This window comes from Chinchilla lanigera, unplaced genomic scaffold, assembly GCF_000276665.1.
Source record: "Chinchilla lanigera isolate Chin_1 unplaced genomic scaffold, ChiLan1.0 scaffold00013, whole genome shotgun sequence".
Classification (NCBI taxonomy): Eukaryota; Metazoa; Chordata; class Mammalia; order Rodentia; family Chinchillidae; genus Chinchilla; species Chinchilla lanigera.
The window spans coordinates 22901077-22920036 of NW_004955414.1; the positions used below are offsets into that span (position 1 = coordinate 22901077).

General features: G+C 38.2%; 2 protein-coding genes across 2 annotated transcripts in view; both read left to right on the forward strand.

Moving 5' to 3' along the window:
• The window catches only part of Nlrp14 (NLR family, pyrin domain containing 14), a 29029-nt gene extending 15851 nt beyond the window's left edge, over positions 1 to 13178 (forward strand). Inside the window, exons 7-12 of the mRNA XM_013511752.1 lie at positions 2518 to 2688; positions 3352 to 3522; positions 5343 to 5513; positions 7067 to 7237; positions 12184 to 12354; positions 12999 to 13178. Of these exons, the coding sequence (XP_013367206.1) occupies positions 2518 to 2688; positions 3352 to 3522; positions 5343 to 5513; positions 7067 to 7237; positions 12184 to 12354; positions 12999 to 13128 (985 nt within the window). The 3' untranslated portion in view covers positions 13129 to 13178. The remainder of the gene's footprint in view (positions 1 to 2517; positions 2689 to 3351; positions 3523 to 5342; positions 5514 to 7066; positions 7238 to 12183; positions 12355 to 12998) is intronic.
• Positions 13179 to 18555: 5377 nt separating this feature from the next.
• Positions 18556 to 18960, forward strand: part of Rbmxl2 (RNA binding motif protein, X-linked-like 2) — a 1519-nt gene continuing 1114 nt past the window's right edge. Inside the window, exon 1 of the mRNA XM_005380515.2 lies at positions 18556 to 18956. Within this exon, the coding sequence (XP_005380572.1) occupies positions 18654 to 18956 (303 nt within the window). The 5' untranslated portion in view covers positions 18556 to 18653. The remainder of the gene's footprint in view (positions 18957 to 18960) is intronic.

Sequence of the window (18960 nt, forward strand, 5' to 3'; positions counted from 1 at the left end):
ATAAAATATTTTCTGGCTTGTAGTACTATATATTTTGCAGTTGTAAAAGAGAATATTTTTATGAGGCTGACATTTCATTCATTAGGAGTTAGAATATCCTGTAGCTGTGATTCCAGTAAACACTAAAAAAAAAAAAATCCTGAGAAACCGAAACTTATCATGTGGAAAGCATAAAAACAAAATAGGTTATAAACAAGTGGACTGTAAGCAGTTAATACTTATATATGCACTTAGAGGCATTCTAAGTGTTTTCAGTACTACTTGTATTTTTCCTTCATAAATGAGATATTTTTCATTTGTTCAGGTGTGTTCAGAAATTTGAGTAAGTTTTATCCTTTAGAGTATCCTCCCAAAATATACTTTTGAATTATTAAATTCAAGAGAATATTAATATTAAATGATCCCCTTTGTATATACACAGTTTCTACTATGCTAATTTACTGTGGGTCTACAAAGACAACACTCTTGGACACTTTCAAATCTTTTCTGATGGTTTATGGTGGCAACGTGAACACATTAGTTATTTAGACTTAACTCTTCAAATGTAATTTTTGTCACCATTTACTGCCAAGTTTTTGTTAAATTTGGCTCTTGCCAAATTTAAAACCTTAATTTTGATTCATTGCATCTTTGGTGTGATTTAACACTTTCACGAACTATTGAATAGTATAGTTTGTCCTTCAGTTGCTTTCATAGATGTATGATAACCTATCTGGGTTTGGTCTCCACTTTGTTCTCAGAATTTTTACTTTGCTACGTTGCTTTTTAGCACTTTGTGTCTTAGAAAGTCTCTTAAGAATAGCCTGACTCCTCAACCTCTGGGGTTTTTTTGCAAACTCTTCAGTTTGAGTACTTTGTCCTTGGTAATGTTAGAATATTTTTCATTATTTTTGCATGAAATTACCTTTTGACCTATTAGAAACCATTTTAAAAATTTTCTGCTCAGGAATGAGTTCTTTAAATTATTAAAATTGTTATCTATTCCTCTTTTGCTGTGCTTTTTTTTTTTAAATCTTTTTGAGGCAGGTTCTCACTGTGTGGTTCAGCCTGGCCTTGAGCTCACTTTGTAACCCAGGCTGGTCTTGAACTTACAAGATCCTCCTGCCTCAGCCTCCCAAGTGCTGGGGTTACAGGCATGTGCCACCAAACCCAGTGCTATGATTTTCAAGAGCATCCAATGATCATTGACTATATCTCTCTTCCTGCATAGCTCTGAATTTTGTCATTTTAATCTTATTTCCTTTTTTCTTGGAAGTTTCTCACTTATTTTCATTTGATTTTGCTTTTTTTTGCTTCAAATCTAAATTTTCTTAATTTTGTTGCCCTTACCTCAAACCTGCCCTTTTCTGTCTCCTCTCTCTTTATGATATGCTAATTATTTCACAGTCAGTATCTTCCTGTACACTTAAAGTATAAAGCAAATCTTTCTAAATAGTTTCTGCTGTTTCCTAGTTTAGTATAATGTCCTTCTATAAAACTGTTTTTAATCCACAGGTTCCTTAACATTGGGATCTTTTTCTGTCTGGAAGAGTTCTCTCCAAACACAATGACAAGATTTTCCTCAACTGCCTGTGTGGCTGCTGATACAGTGCCCTTTTGATTTAGTTTGCTCAGGCTGCCATAGCAAAATACTAAAGTTCAAGAGCAAGGTGCAGACAGAGTTGGTTTCTGGTGAAGTCTCTCCTTTTTGTTTTTCCCTGTCATCACTTATCCTTTTCTGTGTACATGCCCACTCCTTGGGTTTCTTCCCTTGTAATAACCATACCAGTACTTTGGATTATGGAGCTTCTCCTGTGCCTACCTCTGTGTGTAGTTCCTGAGTGTCTCAAATTATAATCCTTAATTAAAGGAAATGCCTGGTGCAAACTCAGCTGCCAGGAATGAAATGCTGCTCTCCCTGACTCTCCTTACAAATAGCTGATATCACTGCAGCCATGTACAAAGTACAAACCTTCCCTAAATAGGAATCTCTAAATATGTAGAGGGTCTCTACATGTACTTTTTCTACTTCCCTTCCCATCTTTATTTTTAGAAAGAATTTTATTTCTGATTTACTTGTCTTCACTCTTAAGAACTGGGCTTCTCAGAAACGTAGCTTGATTCCCTAAGGAACTGAGCTGCTGGGAGACATGGCCTTTGCTCCTGACTTCCTGTCCACTTCTATTGTTCTGCAAGCCGGTGTACCAGGAAACAGCTGGTCCCTCCGTCTTCTGTTCTAGTTAGAGGAAATTCCTCCCAGATTTTAAAGAATTTACCATTTCAAGGTATTTTACAATGCTTTCATATATATTTTCATTAAGGAATTGGGGAGGTTTGGGATGGGAGAGACAAATTTCCTCCTGTCCCCTTCCTAGCTCTTTTATCAGACAGAGCCTTACACTTTAAATAACTCGTTCTGTGTGGGGAAGCTGGATATTCGGGCAAGGTTCCCAACACTGGGAGATCCTTCACTCTGGCTGGGTACGTGTGGTTGTAATTCTCCGGAATGCGCTCATTCCTGTTTTTCTATATTTTTAGGCTGGAAGCCTGCAACCTAACTGCGATTTGTTGTCTGGCTATATCCAAGGCTCTCATCAAGAGCCAGAGCCTGGTGTTTTTGAACTTATCAACCAATAATCTACTGGACAGTGGAGTGACGTTGTTATGTGAGGCCTTAGGACATCCAGAGTGTCACCTAGAGAGACTGTCGTGAGTCAGCTTTTTTATACAGCTCACTTGTGATCTGAGTGCAGAAGATGCTTGGGTCTTGACACTAAATGAATTCAATCCTGCATGAATTTTCCATATACCCTATACTCCTTCCTTCACTCCACTGTTTTTTGGGTGGTTTATTTTTTTTGTTTTTTGTTTTTTTTGTTTTTTTTTTTTTTTTGGTGCTGGGGGTGGAACTCGGGACCTTGCACATGCTAAATACATAGTCTACCACTGAGTTATACCCCAGCCCTTCCCTTCTCTTAACTTTTGGCAATTCTTTCCTATCTGATTGACCTTATTCTTTTCTTTCTCTTTTCTTCTCTCTTTTCTTTTTTTCTTGTCTTTTTGAGACAGGGTCTTGCTATGCAATTCAGGCTGGCCTTGAACTCACTTTGTAGCCCAGGCTGGTCTCAGATTTGCAACAATCCTCCTGCCTCAGCCTCCCAAATGCAACCTTATTCTCTTCTAATCTTCTATTTCTGTGCTTTATTTCATCTTATCCCATATGCACAGCTGCAATAGAATTCACAACTTCAGTAGGTTTGTTGAGGTTCTACAGTGGAGATTTAGGAGTTGTAAATACCAGCTCATTTCCTTGTGGGGAGAGGTGTAAGCTTTGAGAATTAATGAATCCTTTCCCATGTGTTTCTCCTTCAGATTGGAAAGCTGTGGCCTCACAGAGACTAGTTGTGAGGATCTTTCTTTGGCCCTTATCAGAAATAAGAGACTGACACATTTATGCTTGGCAGACAATTCCGTGGGAGATCGTGGAGTAAAGCTTTTAAGTGCTGCCTTGAAAAATCCAGAGTGTACTCTACAGAGCCTTGTGTAAGTGTATACTATTTCTCACCCTTTCACTGTAATATGCCCTTTGAAAGATACTTAAAATATTGCTACCCCCAAGGTTGAAGTATTGGCAATTTACTCCCCAGTGTAATGCATAGTGTTGAGAGGCAGGACCTTTTAAGAGGTAATTAATTCAGAAGGGCAGTGAGTTAGCACCATTATTTCAGGAGTGGGTTACCACAGCAGTGATTCCTCATAAACAGATGAGTTCGGCCCCACTTCTCTTGCTCTCATGCTCTTTTGCCCTTTTGCCTCTTGGGGTGGGATGGTGTAGCTAGAGGGCCATCACAGACACAGCCCCTCATCTGAAACCTCCCAGGTTCTAGGCTATGAGAAATGTATATTCATGATACTACCAAGTCTCAGGTATTCTGTAACACCGAAATAGGACAAGTGAAGACCTATCAGAAGCAAATTCTGCTTTTTCTCTATTGTCCTTAATGATAATGGTCATACTAATAACTGCCATTTATTGTCTGGATCATAGACCCTATGCTAAAGTTATTTAATTTACACAACAGCATCTGATGGTGTCAAACTGACACTTAAATTCTAGGTGCCACACAGTACAGGTCAGGAAAGTGAGGCTTAGAAAGATAATGTAACTCACCTAATGTTTCACAAGAAAAAGGTGAATTTAGAGCTGAAGTCTATCGCCTGTCCAACTCCATAGTCTATTTAAAGCAAGTAAATAAATACAAACACCATTAACAGAAGTAATAGCATTCCATTGCATGGCTGGATCATAGTGTGGTTATTCTTCATTTTTGGTAGGTACTTTTCTAGACATGAGTTGATGTCCCAAAGATTTTTTGTCAGAGGTATTTAAATTATCTTCCAAATACGTTACTTATATTCCCAACAGTAGTCTAGATGCCTGCATTTTAGTATCCCATTGGATAGCTATAGTCTTTCTGATCAATATTAGACAGTTGAAAATTAATTTAAATTACTTTAAGTAATTTGATGAACATCTTTTCCAATTTTTTTGGCCTTTTATATTTTAGGAATTGCTTCTTCATAGGCTATTTATTTCTGTTTTCTGTTACATATGTTATATATTATTATATGTTATATATGCTATATATTTCTGTTATATTTGTTATATATTGTGGTTATTAATATCACTTATACTTTGTTTTTTACATATTAAAAATTTCCCTAACATGTTGCTTTATTTCCAGCTTTCTTTAGTCATTTTCAAAATATAAAAGTTTAAATTTTTTGTGAGGTCAGATTCCTCTCGTGACTTCTAAAGGCATCCATAATTGAAAATAGGTTTTAAAAATCCATTTGTTAGTTGCTCATATTCTCTATGGTTTAATTTTAAAAATTTTCATGCTAAATTATTCTAGATATTTTACATAAGGCTTATATTTATCCCCTCATATATCCTATCTGTTATACAAAAATCATTAATGGCATAATGTCTTTTCCTTATTGACTGAAAGTGCTACTTTTATTATATGAGAAATACTTGTTATGATTACTCCTCCTTTCCTCCATCTTCCTGCTGCTGTATTCCATGTAGCTATTTCTGCAACAGAGTATTATATATGGACAGTATATAAAAGGTTAATGTTTGATTTATAGTAAGAAAATCTCTGAAGAACATGCACCTAGTTGGTAACCAATTTAATGTAGATCTGTGTCCTGTGAGACAGGCTGGGCACCAGGCTGTCTGATCTTAGGTAAAATGCTGGCAAAGTTGTAAGGGATTATAATATGAAATCCTTTCAAAGATGGACATCTCTGGGCAGTGTACAGTGATCCTATCTTTCCTCTTACTGTCCTTCCTATAGGCTGAGGCGTTGCCATTTCACTTCACTCAGCGGTGAATATCTCTCAGCTTCTCTTCTACACAATAAGAGTCTGATACATCTGGATCTGGGATCAAATTCTCTTCAAGATTGTGGAGTAAATCTTCTGTGCAATGTCTTTCACCAGCAGAGCTGTAATCTTCAGGATGTGGAGTAGGTTTTCTGACTCTCCTTTTGGGTAGTTTCAACTATAAATTGTCCTTGAGGGCGGGGTAGATATGGCAAGAAAAGCCAAGAATGGAAAAGCAGAAAAGAATACAGAGCTGACTCTGACTGAGACAAGCTGGGGAAGTCTGTTTATCGGATTTTACTTTTAATAGAATCACTATAGCATTAAAACCAGTTTCCCTCAGGTAAGGATCTAGAGGTATCAGGATGGATAGGAACCATATTAGTTTTTCCTTGATTGTGCCCTAATGGGCAGTCTACTAGTGTTCTGTGCTTTGTGTCCACACAGCGGAAACTGTGCTGTAAGTTCTTCTTTCAGGCTTATATTTAAACTTGGGTGTATAATTAGATGAACTTTCAAAAAAACCTGGGGATTTTAAAATGTAACCTATTGCCATTTTTACATGCAACCATTTTTTGAAATTTTATTTTTCTTTCTTTTTGGTACTGGGAATTGAACTCGCTGCCTCACGGCTGCACTGCTGAGCTGTAGTCCTGGCCCTTATTTATTTTTCTTAGTACATTTGCAGTACATAATGTTTACTTTCCTTGTGTAGAGCACAGAGTTGGTTACAACCATTTTTATTCCTGTGTTCTCTATTGGTCTATGAGTGAGAATACATATGCATAGCCCATGTATCTACGTCATTGTGATTATTGTGTAGAGGTAACTTTGGTTTCCTTTCACCTGATAGTATTTCAGAAAAACATTTAAATATTTATTTTAAATCTTATTTTAATAACGATATATTTCATATCACACTGTAAATATTGTGGCTAGAGTGAAGCAAGTCAGAGGTAGCAACTTCAGCTTTTGCACTAGGGCCTCCCATGGGACTAGTAGCATGGGTAAGACATTAAGGGTTTTAAACTATAAACTCAAGTACCTTGGTATACCCAGAAGTGTTTGTCTTGACTGAACTGACTCATTACAACTAAACTTCCAAATAAGTTTAATAGTTTATTATGATTTCTGTAAATACTAAAACTGAACTCCCCAATTCAATAGACACTTACAGTTCCTTAAGGGAAATGTGTATGTATATAGGGAGTGTTAGGTGACTCTCTGAAATTTTCTTGATAATTATTGAAATGGAATAAAAAGGTTTTTTTTGTTTTTTTTGAGACAGGGTCTCACTATGCAGTTCAGGCTGGCCTTGAGCTCACTTTGTAGCTCATGCTGGTCTTGAACTCACTTGCCTCAGCCTCCCGAATGCTGGGATTACAGGCGTGCACCACCATGCCTGGTGAGAAAGTTTTATTTAATGGATGATATTATGAAATCCAGTGCCTTTATTTCAACTACAGAGATACAATGTTTAAGTGACCTGTACACTCAAGGTCTTTCCTCAGCCCATATTTTCTTAGCATTGCTGTAAACACATAAACACAACATTGCTGTAAACACATAAACACAATTCTCTGTTTCTTAGATAGCCTCTTAAGCAAGAAGAGGTTCAAATCCCTGGGCAGCCCCCCTAGGAAGAAACTAGTTAAGCCTCGCAATTGTCAGGCTGATTTTTCTTTATTTCTTGCAGATTGATGAGTTGTGTTCTCACTACTGAGTGTTGTCTGGATTTGGCTTGTGCTTTTTTGCACAGCCCAAGCCTATCAAGCCTAGACCTTGGGTACAATGACTTGCAGGATGAAGGAGTGCAAATACTGTGTGAGGCTTTGAGAAATCCAAAGTGTAACCTTCAGAAGCTTGGGTAAGTTGTACTCAGTTAGGAAAATGACACCTGTTTGGTGGCTGGTTGCTTCATATGTGGAAAGACAATGAAAAAGGGGGATGGAAGGCAGATTACATAAAAAATCTGAATTTCAAGTATATGGGTCAATATATTTCATGTTCTTTGGTATAAGAGCCACATTTCATTTATTTGCAATTTGCATTCCTCTTAGTACCACAGACACACATGGCAACTGATTTGTGTCCTCTATTTTCTTCAGCTATTCCATTTGTCCCTAAATATTTATTAAAGATTTTACTAACCATTTTGTATCTGTAAAATACTATGTAAGTTACCAAAGATCTTACAGTTTAATAAATTCTTACCCTATGTTCTGGGAACTACTTAGATTCAATCCTACATTTAAATTTTTACTTTTGAACTGATACTAGCTGGTACCTATACAATATGAATGTGCTGACATCTGGGAAGCCCAGAGATTTCAATCTCTAGGAATTTAAGTCTCCTAGAAAAATCATCCCCGACTCCTCCAAGAAAGTGCTGCTATTATTGTGTTTCCATTGGCTGTTTATATAGTTTTTATCATAACAATGATATTTTAACTGTTAAGTCTGAGATTTAATTTTATCTTATAACATATATATGTATATATGTATATAATTAGCCTGTTACTATTTCATAGGTACTAGCAGAAAACACAAGAGTACTATTAGAGACAAAGGACTTTATTACAAATAGCATTGAGCATGAACATGGATAGCATTTTGTGTCAGTTTCCTTTGTCCCCCAGCTCTCACAGGGCTGTAATAGAGTCTCACATGGATGCCTGACCATTCCACCATATAACAAGTGATAAGAAGCTGCCTCTTCTTCCTGGTGAAATACCTTGTAACTCAGGCTGCTCCTTACATGCACAACTCTGGGAAATGGCCTAGGTAGATTTGTTAGAGCCTTGCTATTTTGTTAGCAAACATGTAGGAGAGTGAAAGGCCAGTGGAAGTATGTTCCTAGCAGTGTCCACCCCATGTCTCTGCACAGTACAGTCTTGGATTCTGGTAAATTTGGCCACTCTGATTAATATAACCAAGAGACTGGGACCAGATCTATTCAACTAATCTCATATGCCATTTAATTATGGTCATGATCAATAATACTGCAAGCACAGGAGGCTAGCTTGGATTGATTTCAGCCATGACCCTACAGTCTTGAACTCAGACAACTAAGTCCCAAGGAGGATTAACAGGTCTGTTATGACCACAAAGAAATGAAACATGACCTTCTGATCTTTGGGGTTAGTGACACTAAATGAAGGACAAAACATAGGACAAAAGCAACCCAGGTTCCCAGGAAAGACATTCAGTGGCTTACTGTTCCCTCCTAAAATATATATAAGCCAGAGGAGCACAGGACACTCTAATTTGGGATGTGCTGTTATATTTTCTTTGTGTCCCCATTACACTGGTTTGGTTATTCCATAGTCAACCTGGTAGTTACAGCTGCCTCACTGGCCTTACATAGTATAACCAGAGGCTGCTCATCAGGACAAGTTTATAATTTGTATCAGCCAAAACGAAATTGTGCTGGTGGTCATATTTGTACACACATGATGATCCACATTGGGGTTGTCATTGATGACATCGTCACTGATGGCATCAGGCACAGAAAAATATCTCAAGACCTGTCCTGTCCACATGAGCATTTGTTTCTGTAGTATGTAGGTGGGCATGACAAACCCAGCATGGGGTTACGTGGCAGCTGCAGCTGCTGCTTGATTCATATAAAGGACAAAGTTATTTTACCAGGCTGCAGGGCTCGGTTTTGGGGGAGAATGAGAGCATTCATTGTTCTAGTTTTCGTACCTCGCAGATTTTAAGGTGTTTTTTCCCAAGTACTGTTGCTGCTGTTCCCCCCAAAATCCCATCCTAGAGGCTATCAATTCATTTAACTGTGCCCATATTTTCAGTCCAGCAGGATCAAGAGAAGAAACAAAAGCATCTTTACATAGAATATTCACAGAAATTCATAATCTCCCACACCTTATATTTCACGTGCTATTTCTGATTTCCTAAATAGCAAAATCAAGTTATAAAGCTTTTGAGTTTTTAATGTGTTTAAAAATGATTAGAATTGAAGTCCAATTTAATATATTCCTGTGCAGGTACTCATTTTTTTTTTCCAGCAAAGTTTATTGAAATTTTTCTCTTCACTGCTTAGCAGGGATACCTTTGTTGTTGTTACAGGTCCCATTTTCACTGGTGTGTTGATTGTTACTGGGTTTTCTATTTTCCACTGGCCTGTTTATAATTCCCTAGTACCACTAATGCACTGTCTTTCTTAATATAGCTGTATAATTTTTAAAAACTCAGACAGGAATTCATATCTTTAAGATAATTTTGGCTATTTTTCCCCATATGTTTCCAAAGTTTTAAATGTAACTCTTACATTACACAGAAGTGCACATGCACCTGCATCAACCCACCTAAATACTGGCATTTTGATTAGCATTATATGGAATCTATCAATTAGTCTCTTGATAGTTCATTTTGATACAATTCATTTTGCTGTGCCTATTTAGGTTTATCAATAAAGCTTAGAAAATTTTGCTTGAATGGTCCTCTATTCGAACCTTAACTCCTTGTGATATTTCTTTATTTTGATACCGGGAATTGAACTCAGGACCTTGTGCTTGTCAGGCAGGTGCTTCTGCCTGCTGAGCTGTATCTCGGCCCTCCTTGTGATATTTCAATGTTATTGTAAATGTTTTTATTTGGTGTGTCACACTGATTTACTAATCTTGTATTCTGGGGCTAAAACCAACGATGTACACAGTGTGTATCAATTATTACATAAGTTATCATCTTCACTCATAATAGAGATTAGATTATAATTTCCTTCTTTAGTCCTCCTTACATTTTTGTATCTACATTATAATAATTCCATTCAATGAGTTCAGGAATGTTCCTTTTTCAGTTTCCTAGGAGTAATTTGGTCAGCCTGGAATTATTCCTTGAATTTTGTAAAAGTTTACAATTAAGGTAGTTAGTTCCCTTATGTAGATTATTTTGATCGCTGACTCAATTTTTAAAATTGTTTAAAATTTCTCGAACTTTTTTGTTATATTATCCAGTTCACTTAATTTTACTGGGAAGTTTGTAATATCTGCTTAATTTTAAAATCATAGTGTAGCTCTTTTCTCAATCCTGATACAGTATGGGTAATTTGAACCTTTTTGCATTGTATTTCATTTTTCCCAAAGAACACAACATTGGCATTTTCTACTGTTTGTATATTTGCCATTTTATTTTTAAAAGCATTTCTTGTATTTTTATTTTATGATTTTTCTATAAAATATTTTAAATGTACTACATTTTCCTTGTGCATTTGGGCTACTTTAAAATCTCAATTTTTGAAGAGGGGTTTCTTTTTATATTTAATCTCTACCATTGTGATCTGAGAAGATATTGTGCGTGATTTTAATTTTTTAAGCTTTGACATTTGCGTCATAGACCACATATAATCAGATTTTGAATGTGTTCCACAATACACTTGAAAAAAAGTATGAAGAGTGGTAAGTTGCAATATACTAGGGTTTGAATAGTGTCCCTCACAGGTTCATGTGCTTGGAAGCATGATCCCCAGTGTGCTGACGTGATATAACCTTTAAGAGGTGAAATCCAGTGGGAGGTAACTAGGTCATTCAGGGCATCATCCTTCTATACTGAGAAGTAACTCAGTATAGAAACTGAAGGACCCTGGTTAATTCCCTCTGTAGTGGGTATAAAAGGGCAAATCTAGCTCCTGAGCATCTCTCTGACTTCCTGTCTTTCTGTGATTTCTCTGTTGCATACGTCCCCACCATGATGCAGCAGCCATGTTGTGATGTGGCAGGAGGCCCTCACAAGAGCTGAGTAGATGTTGGCACTGTGCTTTTTAGCCCCCTAAACTATGAGTTAAATAAACTACTTTTACTTTACACACTACCTAGCATTAGATAGTCTCTTAAAGAACACAAAACAGACTAACACACAGTATATTCTTATCAGTTAATTAAAAGTGATAATTTTTGGCCAAATACGTTTTTGTTATTAAAATGTTAAAATCTCCACTATAATAGTGGGTTTCTTTTGCTCTGTAATTATGTATTTCTGTATCTTGAAATTATACTGACTGTAAATTTAAAGTTATGCTTCCTGGTGTATTCATAATCTCACACATTAGATTTGTCTTAATACTTTCTTCTGTGGTGTATTTCATATGATAGTTATGTGCCTTGTGTTATAGTGTGTCTTCTGCATTAACCTCATTTCTTGTGGGCAACAACTTTAAAAGTTGTGTATGCTCAGGACATACACACTCAACTGTTCAGTGGTTAAGTGAGCAGAGGGTGAAAATTAAGGTTGGAGGAAGAGCAGGTGCAGAAGCTAGAGTCTAATATACTTCCTCAGTTTTTATAGGGTCGTTGGCTTGTAGAAGCACCTTTTGGTTGTCTGGTTAATTTATCTATTAGCCATTCTTCCCATGTGTGGGCAACTGATCTGTGTTTGAAATATGCCACAGAATTTTGACTATCTTTGTAAAGGATGTAATGCTTTTTGGTGTGTGTGTTTTTATTTGAATAATGATATGATAGAGATCTCTTATTTTTTGCTTTTTAAACATTCAATACCAAGTTTTAAAAATCTATGCTGTTATATTTTTAGTGATCGTTAGTTCAAGGGTTCACCTGTTTCATAGTCACAGTATTTGGTAGTATGCTTGTTAGTCCCTGAACTATAATTCATGATTTAGGAAGAGGTAGTTTCAGCATACAAACTCCTAATAATGATACTATAAGTACTTATGGTCCTTGAATGTACCCTGTATTCATTTTTTAAAGTTTCTGCAATCATCCTCCGCCCACCGATCTCTTGTCTTTGCTGTCCTGAGATGAAGTCATTTTTATACTGTGTGTCTCTTTCCCACAGGCTGGAATACTGTGGTTTGACCTCTCTGTGTTGTCAGGATCTCTCCTCTGCTCTTCTCAGCAACCAAAAGCTGATAAAAATGAACCTAACACAGAACAACTTGGGCCATGAAGGAATTAAGACTTTATGTGAAGTCTTGACCTGTCCGGAATGTAAGCTACAAGTTCTAGGGTAAGTCTTGAGTGACTTTTAGAGGGAGTTTCCTATAATGAGGGATTTGGGGAAGCATTCATTTGTCGGTAGGTCTCAGAATCAACTTGATTGGCTCTGTGGGAATCCTAGAATACTGAATATTAAGAGATACAGTGATGTGTAGTTGTTCTGAGTGGGTGTTCTGGAGTTAGACTCACTGAATTTGAATTCTATCCCTACCTCTTACTTAATGTTTAATTTAGTCTGTTCCTCTAATCCATTAGGGGTTTCCTTTCCTTATCTATAAAATGGGTGAAATGATAAAAATATATCCATGCCGTTATTATGAGGCATGCTGAGTCAGTATAGGCCAAGTACTTATAACAGTGCTTAACATAATAAACAGTGTCTTAGCTGTTTTCATCACTGTCCTTAGTACTCTTGTTTGGATAGATGGCTCTTGGAAGACTTCTCTTAATTTGAATCTGTTTCTATTCTATATTCCACTTTCCTCTGACTTCTGTTATTGCCTTCACTCTATCCCTCAGTTCCTTTTCCCACTCCCCATTCATGTTCATATACTTTATTTTGACAGAATTTTTTCTTCTTGAAGTGCTCACAAGGTAGAAGGCTATGGGTAAACTGAGTGCAGAAAAAAGACATGCTCCCTTGTGTTTTCTCAGGTTGTGCAAAGACGCATTTGATAACAAATCCCGGAGGCTGCTGGAAGCTGTGGGAGTTAGAAATCCGAACTTAGCCATAAAGCCTTCTTATAATTACAATGAATATGGGTCCTGGTGGCGGTGTTTCTGATGTGAAGAACCTATATTTCTTTAAAAAATAAACATTCAGAGTTGCAAGGATTTGGGTTCTTGGCTTCTGTGATATTCTTCTTCCAGAGATCCTGCACTTGACATCTATCAGATACAGGTTGGTCACTTCTGTATGAAACATCCACTCTACTTGACAGGATTTGAGAGGCTGAAATAAAATGAAACTTAAGTTCCTAAATTCTGTATCCAATTAAAGTTACAGTTTTCAGAGAACTTGATTTTTCATTTTATTTCAGCCTCTCAAATCCTGTCAAGTAGAGTGGATGTTTTATACAGAAAAAAATGATGTTTGATAGATGATAGGAAAGGGAAAGAAATTGCTCAAAGGGAGGAACGACTGGGACGAGGGAAAGAAGAAAATAGAAGGAACGCAAAACATAAATATATGTATGAATAGCTGCGATAACTGTATTGCTGATGTCTGATGGTATACTTGAAATGAAGTTAATGATTACAATTTTTTATGTTCTGATTTAAAGAAAAAAAGAAATTAGAAAGCTTAGAAACAACACTTTGAGGATGGAACCGGAGATTCCTTGTTTAGATACCTTGTTTTCCTTCTCATTCTCACTCCCATGACTTCTTGGTTCACAGCCTCACTGTCTGTGACGTCTTACTAGAATGTCTTTTCATGTGTGTTCTTGGGACCATGGGTATCAAAATCACTTGGTATCTATCCTAACATGCAGATTCTTGAGCTCCACACCAGGCTTACTGAATAATATCTGGGTGAAGGTAGTTGGGAAACCAGCATTTTAAATAATTCCAGGCAATTCTTAGGTACATTAACATTTGTCAATCACTAGTTTCAGTAGAAATGAGAGTCCCTTTTGCAGTGTGCACCTTCTGAAGCCAGGGAGTCTTAAAAAAGATTAAAGAGTATAAAGGATTATTTGGGTTAGAGCTAAAAACAGGTCCCTCCATTTAGCAAGAATGTGATGCAATAAAATTCTGTAAAAGACAATTTTGGTTACTTAAAGCTGTGTAACAAACCATCCTGCACCTTAGTGGCTTAATATAACAACATTTTCATTAAATTTCATGATTTGGCAAATTAGAAGTCTCTTCCTCACACACCTTGGCAAGAACTGCAGAGACTGGATTCAGATGTTCCCCTTCTCCGAGAACTATACAGGATCTCTCCACCAGGGAAGATGGATTTCTTGGGTGGGGGCTCAAGATAAGGACCAAGTGTAAAGTGCCATTTTTCTTAAAAAAGTAAGCCCAGAGCAGAGTCTGTAGTTTCAGTGGTAGAGCATTTGTCTAGCATATATGAGGCCCCGGGTTTGATGCTTCCAAAAGTTGGGAGCCGGGGCAGACCCAGGCTGACACAAACTTTGTTGGCTAAAAGAGGCCAGCCCAGATTCAAGAGCGGTTAATTCTCGATGGGCAGAGAATCAAACAATTTATGATAGTCATTACTTCACTCCAAATTCTGTCAGTTTTCATCTGGAAGAAAAACTTTTAAGGGTGAAAGACTGAGGTAAAGCCAGCACAAGTGTCTATACCCTTCTATCACTGATACCCTACTTTGGTGTGAAAGAGCAAATTATAAGTGAAAACCAAATGGTGAGTCACCCAGCTGGCCTTTTTGGCATATCTTAGAATCCAAATTTTTTTGGAAAAACCTAATCGCCCACAGAAAAGGCTCTCAGCTGTTTCATATGTTGGCAGAGGGAAGTCCAGAGTTTTCTCTGAACTTAGAATCCTTTTGTCCTGAGGAATGAGCAGCCCTAAAGAGGTGACCTGGGACTGGCAGATTTGGGCCTCCTCCTGAGACACTACATCCTCAGGGAGCTAGAAAGTTGTGGAGGATTCAGTTCCCTCTTATACTTGTGTCTCTGTATCCCCACAGAGGATCAGAAATCTACATCTAGGTCAAAAAGGATGGGGAACATCTTGAAACCCCTGGTGAAGGAGTGTCCGGGTCAACTGTCCGTCCCCCATTAGTTGATTTCTTTTAAGGCAAAGACGTTCTGATTCTCCAACTCCAAGGGAACATAAAAGAAGACATCTTTAGTATCTGAGAAAAGCAGCTGAGGCTGAAATCTGTGTAATAAGTATAGAGACTGGGCACCACCAGATGTAGGGCATAATAAATTGTGGAATAGTTATAATACTAAAAGATTTTATAAATAAAAAGTAAACTAGTGTAATACATGGATGAATCATAAAAATATAGTAAGGCATAGCAAAAACAAATTTCATGACATAGGATGACATTTATATAAAGTTTAAGAATAGACAAAATTTGTAGTTGATGTTAAATCAGAACATAATTACTTGTTGAGGAAGATAATGTTTTGACGGAGGCAAAGAGAACCCCTTCTGGGGTGATGGAAATGTTATACATCTTAATATACGTTAATCATGTAAACAATGTTTTGAAAGTAAATTTATAAACCTATTTGTTAGACCTCAGTAAATATATTAATGATAACTGAGATAGGAGATAAGGGCAGGGAAAACTGGTTGAGCAAGTGGCTGTGGCCTGTCACGGGGACGCAGGACACATGTACAGAACACAAAATGCAGAATGACTGCAGCATTGTACACCAAACCAATCAGAAAGTGCTATCTTCAATGCTTCATTTACATCTAGTGAAAAACCAAGCTTTGATAGGTCACTTAGGCCTCATGTGTAGCCATGTGAGTTTCTGATAAGACAACCTTCCAAAACGCTTTGTTGGCATGGAAGAAAAGCCATCTGGAGATAGGAGATAACAGTATAAAGGAGCCCAGCCATTAATTTAGTGGCGTGTGGTGATACCCCTCATCAGTATGCTGTCATTTTGCAGAGCATTATTTCTTTTCTACCCTCAATAAATGCAAATGCTCGCTACCTTTCCCATGTGTCTTGTCCAGTTCTTTGCTCAGGTTACCAAGCACATGGAAAGAATTTCTTTGGGACCAAAAAGCCAGTACTAACATAGCCATTCAAAGAATAAAAACAGTAGTCATAACTTCTTCCATTAGAAATATTTCTTTTTTATATATCTCATAATATTAAGGTATATGGAGCAAAAATGTACATTAAAACAGATTGACAAATCCACAATTACGGGAAATTTAAAAACAGTTCTGCCAGGCATGGTGATGCACGCCTATAATCCCAGCACTCAGGAAGCTGAGGCAGGAGGATCATTTCAAGTTCAAGACCAGCCTGGGATACAAAGTGAGCTCAAGGCCAGCCTGAACTGCATAAATAGACCCTGACTCAAAAAGACAAAAAACAAACAAACAAAAAACCAGTTCTTAGGAATGATGGATCACACACACCTGTAATCCCAGCACTCCAAGAGTTTTAGGAAGAGAGATGGCAAGTTTGAGCTCAGCCTTGGCAATTCAGTGAATTAGCAAGACCTTGTCTCTAGGGGGCGGGGGTTGGAAATGTACCTCAGTGGGAAGACCTGGTTCCTGGTAATTAACACACACACACATGCACACTCACGTGGTTCTTAGTGACTTTAAATTCTAGTAAATAATTAAAAACAGGAAAGATTTGAAATATACACAGAGGTAACAATTATAATACTTAAATTATTAATGTGCCAAAAGCTCTACCTAAAAAATTAGAAGAAAAATAACACAAAGAAGAAAATAAAGATAATGGCACCAAATAAAATTTAAAAATTGGATCACCAAAGCTGAGAATTGGTTCTTTTCAAATATACAGGAAGATAAAAGAAACAAAAACCAGAGGACCTTTTCGCAAGATTGTCACCAAAAAAAGGAGAGAAGAAAGAGGAGGTCGAGACAGGGCAGCACTATAATAAAACCTGAAAATTTTTTTGTTGTTGAGACACGGTCTTACTGTGTGGTTCAGGCTGCCCTCCAACTCACAGCAATCCTGCCTCAGTCTCCTGAGTGCGGGGATCACAGGCGTGTGCCATCATGCCCAACTAAAATTTGAAAATTTCAACAATGAATATTTTCTTACAAGTTATCTTGCAAAAACCAAATCGAAAAACATTTTAAAATACACTCTCAAAACTGAAATAAATTGATTTACTAGTTAAGTACATATATTGTAAATAATGTTCAAATTAACTTTTTAGAAAATCCTGAACAGATGGGTTTACCTTAAATACAATAACTTTTTATAAGAATGTTACTGCAGTTCATAACATGAAAAAATGTGATGCATTCAACACTTCCATTCATGCGTGTTAAAAATTCCTAAGTATCCTCGTTAAAGTTGAAAACATCATTAAAATGCCTTTGATTAACTCAGCCTTTTACAGGTATTGCCATAAACCTGTAGAGCCATGTGAATGCATACATATGTACACACACACACATGCACACATTTCTCATAATTAACTTTTTTAAAATTACAGCCTTTGAAAAATTTATACCACTTTTTGAACAGCCCCAGAATACATTAAATAAATATGGCAAAGAAAAGAAAGAAAATATGGCTGCGCCTAGGATATAGCTCAGCGGCACAAGCATCGGCCTGGCAATCCCAAGGTCCGGAGTTTGATTTGGTCCGCAACCAAAAAACAAAACAAAACAAAAAAAAGCTACGCTTAGAAGTTATTATTTTCAAACACATATGTGCTCCTCATTACTTTTTACGTTAATTTCCATTCAGAGACTATCGTAAGGAACAAATATGAACTGGAATACTCGTTTAAATGAACCCAGGAAGTTTTGCTTTGCTCAGGTTGCTGCCTCTTTCCAGAAGGTTCTCAAGCGTGCTCGGTGAGGAACTCAAGAGGGACTGGCATGGAACTCAAGAGGGAGTGGCATTGGGTCCCAGCGCTCCCATGTTTTGCTTTACTTTTGTCCTAAAGTCAACGTTCTGCGTTATGGTTTTTTTTTTTTTGGTTGTTGTTGTTAATGGCAGTTTGAATATAACGTAACTATAAACCTTTAAAAGCGGAAAAACTGGAGAAAATGGTAGACAAAGAAAACGCTTCACCCCAAGAGTGACGCCCTTTACTTCCGGTTTCACCAATCACGCCTGTCACCCCCACCAACCCCACCAAGTATCTATCTCTTCCCTTCTGACATGTGCAGAAAATAAAAATCTCATTTTTATTAAATGTTACGTATAAATTATTTTAAACTAATACTCCATTTTTTCCATTAATACTTGTTTTGTCTGAAAATGGCGCGCGCAACTATGACGGGAATATACCACAATCGCCATTAAGGGCAATCGGGAAATATTTTTTTCCCCCTCGCCTAACGGCTTCCACTCAGACGCTACGTTGAAGACGTTGCGGCTCGAAACCCGGGGAGACGCCCCCAAAGCGACTTTCCGACGGCGGGCAGCCCGAGGGAAGCGCCAGCCAATCATAACCCGCGGCGGCCACTGGTTCGTGGACCCGACGGGACGCCGTCCCTGCGCCCCGCCGCGCAGGGGCAGCTGGGGCCGTGGGGGTCCGTGACTCGCCGTAGAAGACGCCCCCTCGCTCAGTGCGTTCTCTCTCACACCGCGCCGCCGCCGCCATCTCGTCGCCTCGTGTCTCGCCGCCGCGGACCTCGAAACTCGCCATGGCCGAAGCCGACCGCCCGGGGAAGCTGTTCATCGGGGGGCTGAGCCCCGAAACCGACGAGAAGGGGCTGGAGAGCACGTTCGGCAAGTACGGCCGCATCATCGAGGTGCTCCTCATGAAAGACCGGGAGACCGGCAAGTCCCGAGGCTTCGCGTTCGTCACCTTCGAGAGCCCCGCGGACGCCAAGGCGGCCGTCCGAGACTTGAACGGCAAGTCGCTGGATGGTAAGGCCATCAAGGTGGCCCAGGCCACCAAGCCGGCGTTCGAGAGCGGCCGGCGCGGCGCGCTGCCGTCCCGCAGCCGCG